Source organism: Gallus gallus, unplaced genomic scaffold (genome assembly GCF_016699485.2).
Source record: "Gallus gallus isolate bGalGal1 unplaced genomic scaffold, bGalGal1.mat.broiler.GRCg7b scaffold_136, whole genome shotgun sequence".
NCBI classification, from domain to species: Eukaryota; Metazoa; Chordata; class Aves; order Galliformes; family Phasianidae; genus Gallus; species Gallus gallus.
In genome coordinates, this window is record NW_024096088.1 from 3,275 (window position 1) to 16,577 (window position 13,303).

Below are 13,303 nucleotides of genomic sequence, written 5' to 3' on the forward strand. Positions count from 1 at the left end.
GGAGGATTTGGGGTCCTTGGGGTCCTTTGGGGTCATTGGGTCCTTTGGGGTCCTTTGGGGTCCTTTGGGGTCACTGTGGGGATTTGGGGTCCTTTGGGGTCCTTTGGGGTCCTTTGGGGTCCTTTGGGGTCATTGGGGGGGGGGATTTGGGGTCCTTTGGGGTCACTGTGGGGATTTGGGGTCCTCTGGGGTCCTTTGGGGTCATTGGGAGGGATTTGGGGTCCTTTGGGTCCTTTGGGGTCACTGGGGAGGATTTGGGGTCCTTTGGGGTCATTGAGGGGGGGATTTGGGGTCCTTTGGGGTCCTTTGGGGTCACTGGGAGCGATTTGGGGTCCTTTGGGGCCATTGGGCTCCTTTGGGGTCCTTTGGGGTCATTGGGAGGGATTTGGGGTCCTTTGGGGTTTTTGGGGTCACTGTGGGGATTTGGGGCCATTGGGTCCTTTGGGGTCATTGGGAGGGATTTGGGGTCCTTTGGGGTCCTTTGGGGTCCTTTGGGGTCATTGGGAGGGATTTGGGGTCCTTTGGGGTCCTTTGGGGTCACTGGGGAGGATTTGGGGGTCCTTTGGGGTCCTTTGGGGTCATTGGGGTCCTTTGGGGTCCTTTGGGGTCCTTTGGGGTCACTGTGGGGATTTGGGGTCCTTTGGGGTCCTTTGGGGTCCTTTGGGTCATTGGGGGGGGGGATTTGGGGTCCTTTGGGGTCACTGTGGGGATTTGGGGTCCTCTGGGTACCTTTGGGGTCATTGGGAGGGATTTGGGGTCCTTTTGGGGTCCTTGGGGTCACTGGGGAGGATTTGGGGTCCTTTGGGGTCATTGAGGGGGGGGATTTGGGGTCCTTTGGGGTCCTTTGGGGTCACTGGGAGCGATTTGGGGGTCCTTTGGGTTTTTGGGGTCACTGTGGGGGATTTGGGGCCATTGGGGTCCTTTGGGGTTCATTGGGAGGGATTTGGGGTCCTTTGGGGTCCTTTGGGCGTCAATGGGAGGGATTTGGGGTCCTTTGTAGGGTCCTTGGGGTCACTGGGGGGGATTTGGGGTCATTGGGGTCTTTGGGGCCATTGGGGTTCTTTGGGTCATTGGGGTCCTTTGGGGTCATTGGGGGGGGGATTTGGGGTCCTTTGGGGTCCTTTGGGGTCTTGAGGGGGGGGGGATTTGGGGTCCTTTGTGTTTTTGGGGTATTGGGGTCACTGTGGGGATTTGGGGTCCTTTGGGGTCATTGAGGGGGGGGATTTGGGGTCCTTTGGGCCATTGGGGTTCTTCGGGGTCATTGGGGTCCTTTGGGGTTTTTTGCGGTCACTGTGGGGATTTGGGTCCTTTGGGGTCCTTTGGGGTCCTTTGGGGTCATCATTGAGGTTCTTTGGGGTCATTGGGGTCCTTTGGGGTCATTGGGGGGGGGGATTTGGGTCCTTTGGGGTCCTTTGGGGTCATTGGGGTCCTTTGGGGTTTTTGGGGTCACTGTGGGGATTTGGGGTCCTTTGGGGTCCTTTGGGGTCCATTGGGAGGGATTTGGGGTCCTTTGGGGTCCTTTGGGGTCATCATTGAGGTTCTTTGGGGTCATTGGGGTCCTTTGGGGTCATTGGGGGGGGGGATTTGGGTCCTTTGGGGTCCTTTGGGGTCATTGGGGTCCTTTGGGGTTTTTGGGGTCACTGTGGGGATTTGGGGTCCTTTGGGTCCTTTGGGGTCATTGAGGGGGGGGGATTTGGGGTCATTTGGGGTCACTGTGGGGATTTGGGGTCCTTTGGGGTCCTTTGGGTCATTGGGGTCCTTTGGGGTCCTTTGGGGTCATTGGGGGGGGGATTTGGGGTCTTTTGGGGTCCATTGGGGTATTGGGGTCACTGTGGGGTTTTTTGGGGTCATTGGGGTCCTTTGGGGTCATTGGGGGGGGGGATTTATGGTCCTTTGGGGTCCTTTGGGGTCATTGGGGTCCTTTGGGGTCCTTTGGGGTCCTTTGGGGTCACTGGGGGGGGGATTTGGGGTCCTTTGGGGTCCTTTGGGGTCATTGGGTCCTTTGGGGTTTTTGGGGTCACTGGGGAGGATTTGGGGTCCTTTGGGGTCCTTTGGGGTCACTGTGGGATTTGGGGTTCTTTGGGTTCCTTTGGGGTCATTGGGAGGGATTTGGGGTCCTTTGGGGTTTTTGGGGTCATCATTGAGGTTCTTTGGGGTCATTGGGGTCCTTTGGGCTCCTTTGGGGTCATTGGGGTCCTTTGGGGTCCTTTGGGGCCATTGGGGTCCTTTGGGGTCCTTTGGGTCCTTTGGGGTCATTGGGGGGGGGATTTGGGGTCCTTTGGGGTCCTATGGGGTCATTGGGAGGGATTTGGGGTCCTTTGGGGTCCTTTGGGGTCCTTGGGGGTCATCATTGAGGTTCTTTGGGGTCATTGGGGTCCTTTGGGGTCATTGGGGGATTTGGGGTCCATTGGGATTTTTGGGGTCATTGGGGGGGGGGGGGGAATTTGGGGTCCTTTGGGGCCATTGGGGTTCTTTGGGGTCATTGGAGGATTTGGGTCCTTTGGGGTCATTGGGGTCCTTTGGGGTCCTTTGGGTTTTTGGGGCCGCTCACCGCCGCCGTCCCCCCCCACATTCGCTGTCCGATGTTTCGGGGTCGGCGTCCGCGTCCTCATCTGGGGGGGGGCAATTAATTAACGAGGGGTCATTAACGAGGGGTCGTTAATTGGTGAGGGGTATTCACGAGGGGGGGTAAATGATAGGGGGGTAATTAATGATAGGGTGGAAATAATTGGGGAGTAATTAATGGGGGGGATTATAGTAATAGCAATGGTTATTAATGGGGGAGTAAATAATGGGTGGTAATTAATGGGGGGGTAATTAATAAGGGGGTAATGAATGGGGGGTAATTAATATGAGGGTAATTAATGGGGGGTAATTAATATGGGGGTAATGAATGGGGGTGTAATGAATGGGGGGGGTAATGAATGGGGGTGGTAAGTAGTGGGGGGGTAATTAGTGGGGGGGTAATTAATGGGGTGGTAATTAATGGGGGGAGTAATTAATGGGGGAGCAATTAATGGGGGGAGCAATTAATGGGGGAAATAATTAATGAGCGAAATAATGAGGGAAGTAATTAATGGGGGAGCAATTAATGGGGGGAGTATTTAATGGGGGAGTAATTAATGGATGAAATAATTAATGGGTGAAATAACGGGGAAAGTAATTAATAGGAGAGCAATTAATGGGGGGAGCAATTAATGGAGGAGTAATTAATGGGGGAAATAATGGGAGAAGTAATTAATGGGGAAGTAATGGGGGAGCAAGTAACAGGGGGGGTAATTAACAGGGGGGTAATTAATGGGGGGAGTAATTAATGGGTGGAGTAATTAATGGGGGTGTAATTAATAGGGGAAATAATGGGGGAAAATAATGGGGGGAGCAATTAATGGGGAGAGTAATTAATAGAGGACAAATTAATGGGGGCGTAATGAATGGGGGAAATAATGGGGGAAGTAATTAACGAAGGGGTAATTAATGGGGGAGTAAGTAACGGGGGGGTAATTAACGGGGGAAGTAATTAATGGGGGCAGTAATTAATGGGGGGAGTAATTAAACGGGGGTGGTATTAACAGGGGGTGGTAATTAACGGGGTGGTAATTAACAGGGGGGTGGTAATTAACGGGGGGTAATTAACGGGGGTGGTAATTAACCGGGGGGTAATTAACGGGGGGTAATTAATAGGGGAGCAATTAACGGGGGAAGTAATTAATGGGGGGTAGTAATTAACGGGGGGGTAATTAACGGGGGGGTAATTAATGGGGCGTAATTAACGGGGGGGTAATTAACGGGGGAAGTAATTAATGGGGGAGTATTAATGGGGGGAGTAATTAACGGGAGTGGTAATTAACGGGGGGGGTAATTAACGGGTGGGTAATTAACGGGGGTGGTAATTAATGGGGGAGCAATTAACAGGGGGTATTAACGGGGGAGGTAATTAACGGGGGGTGGTAATTAACGGGGGGGTAATTAACGGGGGGGTAATTAACAGGGGTGGTAATAATGGGAGCAATTAAACAGGGGGTAATTAACGGGGGAGTAATTAAGGGGGTGGTAATTAACGGGGGGTAATTAATGGGGGAGTAATTAACAGGGGGGGTATTAAATAGGGGAGCAATTAACGGGGGAAGTAATTAATGGGGGAGGAATTAACAGGGGGGTAATTAATAGGGAGGCAATTAACGGGGGAAGTAATTAATGGGGGGAGTAATTAACGGGGGGTGGTAATTAACGGGGGGGTAATTACGGGGGGTGGTAATTAACGGGGGGGGTAATTAACGGGGGGTAATTAACGGGGGAGGTAATTAGCAGGGGGGTAATTAACAGGGGTGGTAATTAACGGGGGGGTAATTAACGGGGGTTGGTAATTAACGGCGGGGTGGTAATTAACCAGGGGGGTAATTAACACGGGTGGTAATTAACAGGGGGGTAATTAACAGGAGTGGTAATTAACGGGACGGTAACCAATGGGGGAACGAAGGGGGGCGGGGCGAGATGAGTGGGAGGGGCGACGGCGGCCACTGACCAATGGGAGGCCGAGGCCGGGGCGGGCCCAGGAGGCGGCGGCCAATCGGGAGCGGAGAGCGTCCGCCACGGGACCGCGCGTATCCGGGGGCGGGAAGAGAGGAGCGGCGCACGTCGGGCAGCGGAACCCCGCGGGGGCGGTGCGGGGCGGCAGAGAGCGGCAGTGGGAGCGCAGGCAGCGCCAGTGCACCACGTCTGCGGACAGCGCCGCCGCGCGGACGGGAGGGGAATTGCAGCGCCGCCGCCGCAAAACGACGGCAGCGCAGAGCCCCATAGAGCCCCAAAGAGACCTATACTGCCCCATAGAGCCCCATGGAGCCCCATAGAGCCCTATAATGCCCCATAGAGCCCCATGGAGCCCCATAGAGCCCTATAATGCCCCATAGAGCCCTATAATGCCCCAAAGAACCCTATACTGCCCCATAGAGCCCTATAATGCCCCATAGAGCCCTATACTGCACCATAGAGCCCTATACTGCCCCATAGAGCCCCATAGAGCCCCATGGAGCCCCATAGAGCCCTATAATGCCCCACAGAGCCCTATACTGCTCCATAGAGCCCCATAGAGCCCATAGAGCCCCATAGAGCCCCATGGAGCCCTATAATGCCCTATAATGCCCCATAGAGGCCTATAATGCCCCATAGAGCCCCATAGAGCCCTATACTGCCCCATAGAGCCCTATACTGCTCCATAGAGCCCCATGGAGCCCCATAGAGCCCTATAATGCCCCATAGAGCCCCATGGAGCCCCATAGAGCCCTATAATGCCCCATAGAGCCCCATGGAGCCCCATAGAGCCCTATAATGCCCCACAGAGCCCTATACTGCTCCATAAAAGCCCCATAGAGCCCTATAATGCCCCATAGAGCACCATAGAGCCCCACAGAGCCCCACAGTGCCCTATACAGCCCCACAGAGCCCTATACTGCCCCATAGAGCCCCATAGAGCCCCATGGAGCCCCATAGAGCCCTATAATGCCCCATAGAGCCCTATAATGCCCTATAATGCCCCATAGAGCCCTATAATGCCCCATACAGCCCTATACTGCCCCATAGAGCCCCATAGAGCCCCATGGAGCCCTATAATGCCCCATAGAGCCCTATAATGCCCCATAGAGCCCCATGGAGCCCCATAGAGCCCTATAATGCCCCACAGAGCCCCATGGAGCCCCATAGAGCCCTATACTGCCCCATAGAGCCCCATAGAGCCCCATGGAGCCCCATGGAGCCCTATAATGCCCTATAATGCCCCATAGAGCCCCATAGAGACCTATACTGCCCCATAGAGCCCCATAGAGCCCCATGGAGCCCTATAATGCCCCATAGAGCCCCATAGAGCCCTATAATGCCCCACAGAGCCCTGTAATGCCCCATAGACCACACAGAGCCCTATAATGCCCCATAGAGCCCTATACTGCCCCATAGAGGCCCATAGAGCCAAACAGAACCCAATAGAGCCCCATAGAACCCATAGAGCCCCATAGAGCCCTATACTGCCCCATAGAGCCCCATAGAGCCCCATGGAGCCCTATAATGCCCTATAATGCCCCATACAGCCCCATACAGCCCTATACTGCCCCATGGAGCCCCATAGAGGCCTATAATGCCCCATAGAGCCCCATAGAGCCCCATAGAGACCTATACTGCCCCATAGAGCCCCATGGAGCCCCATAGAGCCCTATAATGCCCCACAGAGCCCCATAGAGCCCCATAGAGACCTATACTGCCCCATAGAGCCCCATAGAGCCCCATGGAGCCCCATGGAGCCCTATAATGCCCCATAGAGCCCCATAGAGACCTATACTGCCCCATAGAGCCCCATAGAGCCCCATGGAGCCCCATGGAGCCCTATAATGCCCTATAATGCCCCATAGAGCCCCATAGAGACCTATACTGCCCCATAGAGCCCCATAGAGCCCCATGGAGCCCTATAATGCCCCATAGAGCCCCATAGAGCCCTATAATGCCCCACAGAGCCCTGTAATGCCCCATAGACCACACAGAGCCCTATAATGCCCCATAGAGCCCTATACTGCCCCATAGAGGCCCATAGAGCCAAACAGAACCCATAGAGCCCCATAGAACCCATAGAGCCCCATAGAGCCCTATACTGCCCCATAGAGCCCCATAGAGCCCCATGGAGCCCTATAATGCCCTATAATGCCCCATACAGCCCCATACAGCCCTATACTGCCCCATGGAGCCCCATAGAGGGCCTATAATGCCCCATAGAGCCCATAGAGCCCCATAGAGACCTATACTGCCCCATAGAGCTCCATGGAGCCCCATAGAGCCCTATAATGCCCCACAGAGCCCCATAGAGCCCCATGGAGCCCCATGGAGCCCTATAATGCCCTATAATGCCCCATAGAGCCCATAGAGACCTATACTGCCCCATAGAGCCCCATAGAGCCCCATGGAGCCCCATGGAGCCCTATAATGCCCTATAATGCCCCATGGAGCCCCATAGAGACCTATACTGCCCCATAGAGCTCCATGGAGCCCCATGGAGCCCTATAATGCCCCATAGAACCCTATAATGCCCCAAAGAACCCTATACTGCCCCATAGAGCCCTATAATGCCCCATAGAGCCCTATACTGCCCCATAGAGCCCTATACTGCCCCATAGAGCCCCATAGAGCCCCATGGAGCCCCATAGAGCCCTATAATGCCCCATAGAGCCCCATGGAGCCCCATATAGCCCTATACTGCCCCATGGAGCCCCATAGAGGCCTATAATGCCCCATAGAGCCCCATACAGCCCTATAATGCCCCACAAAGCCCTATACTGCTCCATAGAGCCCCATAGAGCCCTATAATGCCCCATAGAGCCCTATAATGCCCTATAATGCCCCATAGAGCCCCATACAGCCCTATACTGCCCCATGGAGCCCCATAGAGGCCTATAATGCCCCATAGAGCCCCATAACAGCCCTATAATGCCCCACAGAGCCCTATACTGCTCCATAGAGCCCCATAGAGCCCTATAATGCCCCATAGAGCCCTATAATGCCCCATACAAGCCCTATACTGCCCCATAGAGCCCCATAGAGCCCCATGGAGCCCTATAATGCCCCATAGAGCCCTATACCGCTCCATAGAGCCCCATAGAGCCCTATACTGCCCCATAGGCCACATAGAGCCCTATACTGCCCATAGAGCCCCATAGAGCTCAATACAGCCCCATAGAGCCCATAGAGCACCATAGACCCACAGAACACTATAATGCCCCATAGAGCCCTATACTGCTCCATAGAGCCCCATGGAGCCCCATAGAGCCCTATAATGCCCCATAGAGCCCCATGGAGCCCCATAGAGCCCTATAATGCCCACAGAGCCCTATACTGCTCCATAGAGCCCCATAGAGCCCTATAATGCCCCATAGAGCCCTATAATGCCCTATAATGCCCCATAGAGCCCCATACAGCCCTATACTGCCCCATAGAGCCCCATAGAGCCCCATGGAGCCCCATGGAGCCCCATGGAGCCCTATAATGCCCCACACAGCCCTATACTGCTCCATAAAGCCCCATAGAGCCCTATAATGCCCCATAGAGCCCTATAATGCCCCATAGAGCCCTATACTGCCCATAGAGCCCCATAGAGCCCCCATGGAGCCCTATAATGCCCCATAGAGCCCTATACTGCTCCATAGAGCCCCATAGAGCCCTATAATGCCCCATAGAGCCCTATACTGCTCCATAGAGCCCCATATAGCCCTATAATGCCCCATAGAGCCCTATAATGCCCTATAATGCCCCATAGAGCCCCATACAGCCCTATACTGCCCCATAGAGCCCCATAGAGCCCCATGGAGCCCTATAATGCCCCACACAGCCCTATACTGCTCCATAGAGCCCCATAGAGCCCTATAATGCCCCATAGAGCCCTATAATGCCCCATAGAGCCCTATACTGCCCCATAGAGCCCCATAGAGCCCCATGGAGCCCTATAATGCCCCATAGAGCCCTATACTGCTCCATAGAGCCCCATAGAGCCCTATAATGCCCCATAGAGCCCTATACTGCTCCATAGAGCCCCATAGAGCCCTATAATGCCCCACAGAGCCCTATACTGCTCCATAGAGCCCCATAGAGCCCTATGAATGCCCCATAGAGCCCTATACTGCCCTATAATGCCCCATAGAGCCCCATAGAGCCCTATACTGCCCCATAGAGCCCCATAGAGCCCCATGGAGCCCCATGGAGCCCCATGGAGCCCTATAATGCCCCACACAGCCCTATACTGCTCCATAAAGCCCCATAGAGCCCTATAAATGCCCCATAGAGCCTATAATGCCCATAGAGCCCCATGGAGCCCTATAATGCCCCATAGAGCCCTATACTGCTCCATAGAGCCCCATAGAGCCCTATAATGCCCCATAGAGCCTATACTGCTCCATAGAGCCCCATATAGCCCTATAATGCCCCATAGAGCCCTATAATGCCCTATAATGCCCCATAGAGCCCCATACAGGCCCTATACTGCCCCATAGAGCCCCATAGAGCCCCATGGAGCCCTATAATGCCCCACACAGCCCTATACTGCTCCATAGAGCCCATAGAGCCCTATAATGCCCATAGAGCCCTATAATGCCCCATAGAGCCCTATAATGCCCCATAGAGCCCCATAGAGCCCCATGGAGCCCTATAATGCCCCATAGAGCCCTATACTGCTCCATAGAGCCCCATAGAGCCCTATAATGCCCCATAGAGCCCTATACTGCTCCATAGAGCCACATATAGCCCTATAATGCCCCATAGAGCCCTATAATGCCCTATAATGCCCCATAGAGCCCCATACAGCCCTATACTGCCCCATAGAGCCCCATAGAGCCCCATGGAGCCCTATAATGCCCCACACAGCCCTATACTGCTCCATAGAGCCCCATAGAGCCCTATAATGCCCCATAGAGCACCATAGAGCCCCACAGAGCCCCACAGTGCCCTATACAGCCCCATAGAGCCCTATACTGCCCCATAGAGCCCTATAATGCCCCATAGAGCCCTATACTGCACCATAGAGCCCTATACTGCCGCATAGAGCCCCATAGAGCCCCATGGAGCCCCATAGAGCCCTATAATGCCCCATAGAGCCCCATGGAGCCCCATAGAGCCCTATAATGCCCCACAGAGCCCTATACTGCTCCATAGAGCCCCATAGAGCCCATAGAGCCCCATAGAGCCCCATGGAGCCCTATAATGCCCTATAATGCCCCATAGAGGCCTATAATGCCCCATAGAGCCCCATAGAGCCCTATACAGCCCCATAGAGCCCTATACTGCCCCATAGACCACATAGAGCCCTATACTGCTCCATAGAGCCCCATAGAGCCCCACAGTGCCCTATACAGCCCCATAGACCACATAGAGCCCTATACTGCTCCATAGAGCCCCATAAAGCCCCATAGAGCCCTATAATTCCCTGTAGAGCCCTATACTGCCCCATAGAGCCCTATACTGCTCCATAGAGCCCCATAGAGCCCCATAGAGCCCTATAATTCCCTGTAGAGCCCTATACTGCCCCATAGAGCCCTATACTGCTCCATAGAGCCCCATAGAGCCCTATAATTCCCTGTAGAGCCCTATGCTGCCCCATAGAGCCCTATACTGCTCCATAGAGCCCCATAGAGCCCTATAATTCCCTGTAGAGCCCTATACTGCCCCATAGAGCCCTATACTGCTCCATAGAGCCCCATAGAGCCCTATAATTCCCTGTAGAGCCCTATACTGCCCCATAGAGCCCTATACTGCTCCATAGAGCCCCATAGAGCCCCATAGAGCCCTATAATTCCCTGTAGAGCCCTATACTGCCCCATAGAGCCCTATACTGCTCCATAGAGCCCCATAGAGCCCCATAGAGCCCTATAATTCCCTGTAGAGCCCTATACTGCCCCATAGAGCCACTCCATACCCCCCTAAACCCCCCATAACCCCCCCAAATCCCCCATGACCCCCCCATAACCCCCCCACACCCCCCATACCCCTCCATACCCCCAACAACCACCCCATATCCCCCCATAACCCCCTCCACACCCCCCACACCCCCCCTATAACCCCCCATAACCCCCCCACACCCCCTAAAAACCCCCATAACCCCCCCATACCCCCCAAATCCCCCCATACCCCCTCATAACCCCCCCCCATACCCCCCCATAACCCCGCCCCACACCCCATACCCCCCAATAACCCCCCATAACACCCCCATAACCCCCCATACCCCCTATAACCCCCCCAAATCCCCCCATAACCCCTCATAACCCCCCCCACACCCCCATAACCCCCCCATACCCCCCCATAACCGCCCCATAACCCCCCCAAATCCCCCCTATAACCCCCCCACACCCCCCATACCCCCTCCACAACCCCCCCCCCCCATAACCTCCCCATACCCCCTCATAACCCCCCCCACACCCCCATAACCGCCCATACCCCCCATACCCCCCCCACACCCCCTCATATCCCTCAATAACAGCCCCATATCCCCCCTATAAGCCCCCCATACCCCCCATAACCACCCAATACCTCCTATAACCCCCCCATAACCCCCCCATAACCCCCCCATACCCCCCATACCCCCTATAACCCCCCATACCCCCCAAATCCCCCCCATACCCCCTCATAACCCCTCCCACACCCCCCATAACCCCCCCATAACCGCCCATAACCCCCCCAAATCCCCTCCATACCCCCTATAACCCCCCCATAACCGCCCCATACCCCCCCATACACCCCCATACCCCCCCATAACCCCGCCCCACACCCCCCATACCCCCCTATAACCCCCCATAACCCCCCACGACCCCCTAAAAACCCCCATAACCCCCCCATAACCCTCCCATACCCCCCCAAATCCCCCCCATACCCCCTCATAACCCCCCCCACACCCCCCATAACCCCCCATAACCGCCCCATAACCCCCCATACCCCCTATAACCCCCCCAAATCCCCCCACCCCCCCATAACCCCCCCCATAACCCCCCATATCCCCCCATAACCCCCCCATATCCCCCCATAACCCCCCCATACCCCCCCATAACCGCCCCATAACCGCCCCAAATCCCCCCTATAACCCCCCCATACCCCCCATACCCCCCAAAATCCCCCCATAACCCCCTCATAACCCCCCCCACACTCCCCATACCCCCCCATAACCCCCCCATACCCCCTCAAATCCCCCCATACCCCCTCATAACCCCCCCCACACCCCCCATAACCCCCCCATAACCCCCCCATACCCCCTATAACCCCCCCAAATCCACCCATACCCCCTCATAACCCCCCCCCACTCCCCATACCCCCCATACCCCCCTATAACCCCTGATAACTGCCCCATATCCCCTCTTTAAACCGCCCCATAACCCCCCATAACCGCCCCACACCCCCCATACCCCCTATAACCCCCCCAAATCCCCCCCACCCCCCCCATAAACCCCCCCACACCCCCCCATATCCCCCCATAACCCCCCCATACCCCCCTATAACCGCCCCATAACCCCCCCAAATCCCCCCTATAACCCCCCCATACCCCCCATACCCCCCCAAATCCCCCCCATACCCCCTCATAACCCCCCCACACTCCCCATACCCCCCCATAACCCCCCATACCCCCTCAAATCCCCCCCATACCCCCTCATAACCCCCCCCACACCCCCCATAACCCCCCCACAACCGCCCCATAACCCCCCCATACCCCCTATAACCCCCCCATAACCCCCCCACACCCCCCCATATCCCCCCATAACCCCCCCACACCCCCTATAACCCCCCCATAACCCCCCCCACACCCCCCATAACCCCCCCACAACCGCCCCATAACCCCCCCATACCCCCTATAACCCCCCCAAATCCCCCCCACACCCCATAAACCCCCCCCCACTCCCCATACCCCCCCATACCCCCCCATAACCCCTGATAACCGCCCCATATCCCCTCTTTAACCGCCCCATAACCCCCCCATAACCCCCCCAAATCCCCCCTATAACCCCCCCCCATAACCCCCCCCCCAAATACCCCCCCCCTCACCATAGCAGATGAGTCGGAGGGTTCCCCCCCCGCGAGGGCGGTGCGGCAGAGGGGGCAGTTGGGGTCGTAGTCGCTGTCCTGCAGCCACCGCAGGTACGACTGCACCACGCACTGCGCCCCACACAAATAACAACATCAGTGGGGCGCAGTGCCCCCATAAGTGTGGGGCTGCCCCATAAGTGGGGCACTGCCCCATAAGTGGGGGCTGTCCCATATATGTGGGGTCATCCCAGAAGTGGGGGGACATCCAGAAGTGGGGGGCTGCCCCATAAGTGGGGACCGTCCCATATATGTGGGGCCGTCCCAGAAGTGTGGGGACATCCAGAAGTGGGGGGCTGCCCCATAAGTGGGGGGCTGCCCCAGAAGTGTGGGGCCAACACAAAAGTGTGGGGCTGCCCCAAAAGTGGGGAGCCACCCTATAAGTGGGGGCTGTCCCATATATGTGGGGTCATCCCAGAAGAGGGGGGACATCCAGAAGTGGGGGGCTGCCCTATAAGTGGGGGGCTGCCCCATATATGTGGGGCCATCCCAGAAGTGGGGAACTGTCCCATATATGTGGGGCGGCCCCAGAAGTGGGGGGACAACCAGAAGTGGGGGGCTGTCCCAGAAGTGGGGGCTGTCCCATATATGTGGGGTCATCCCAGAAGAGTGGGGCTGCCCCATAAGTGGGGGGCCAACCCATAAGTGTGGGGCTGCCCCATAAGTGGGGCACTGCCCTATAAGTGGGGGGCTGTCCCATATATGTGGGGTCATCCCA

General features: G+C 56.3%; 1 protein-coding gene across 1 annotated transcript; it reads right to left on the reverse strand.

Annotated features, from left to right (window-relative positions):
* Window positions 1–2,461: 2,461 nt before the first annotated feature.
* On the reverse strand, window positions 2,462–12,681 carry ZFPL1 (zinc finger protein like 1; the record flags this gene model as incomplete). Its single annotated transcript, XM_040657330.2, is given in 4 exon segments — window positions 2,462–2,612; window positions 4,523–4,716; window positions 12,547–12,573; window positions 12,576–12,681. Coding segments are annotated over 4 exon segments (478 nt in total), but the record flags the coding sequence as incomplete, so codon positions are not given.
* Between the last annotated feature and the right edge of the window lie 622 nt (window positions 12,682–13,303).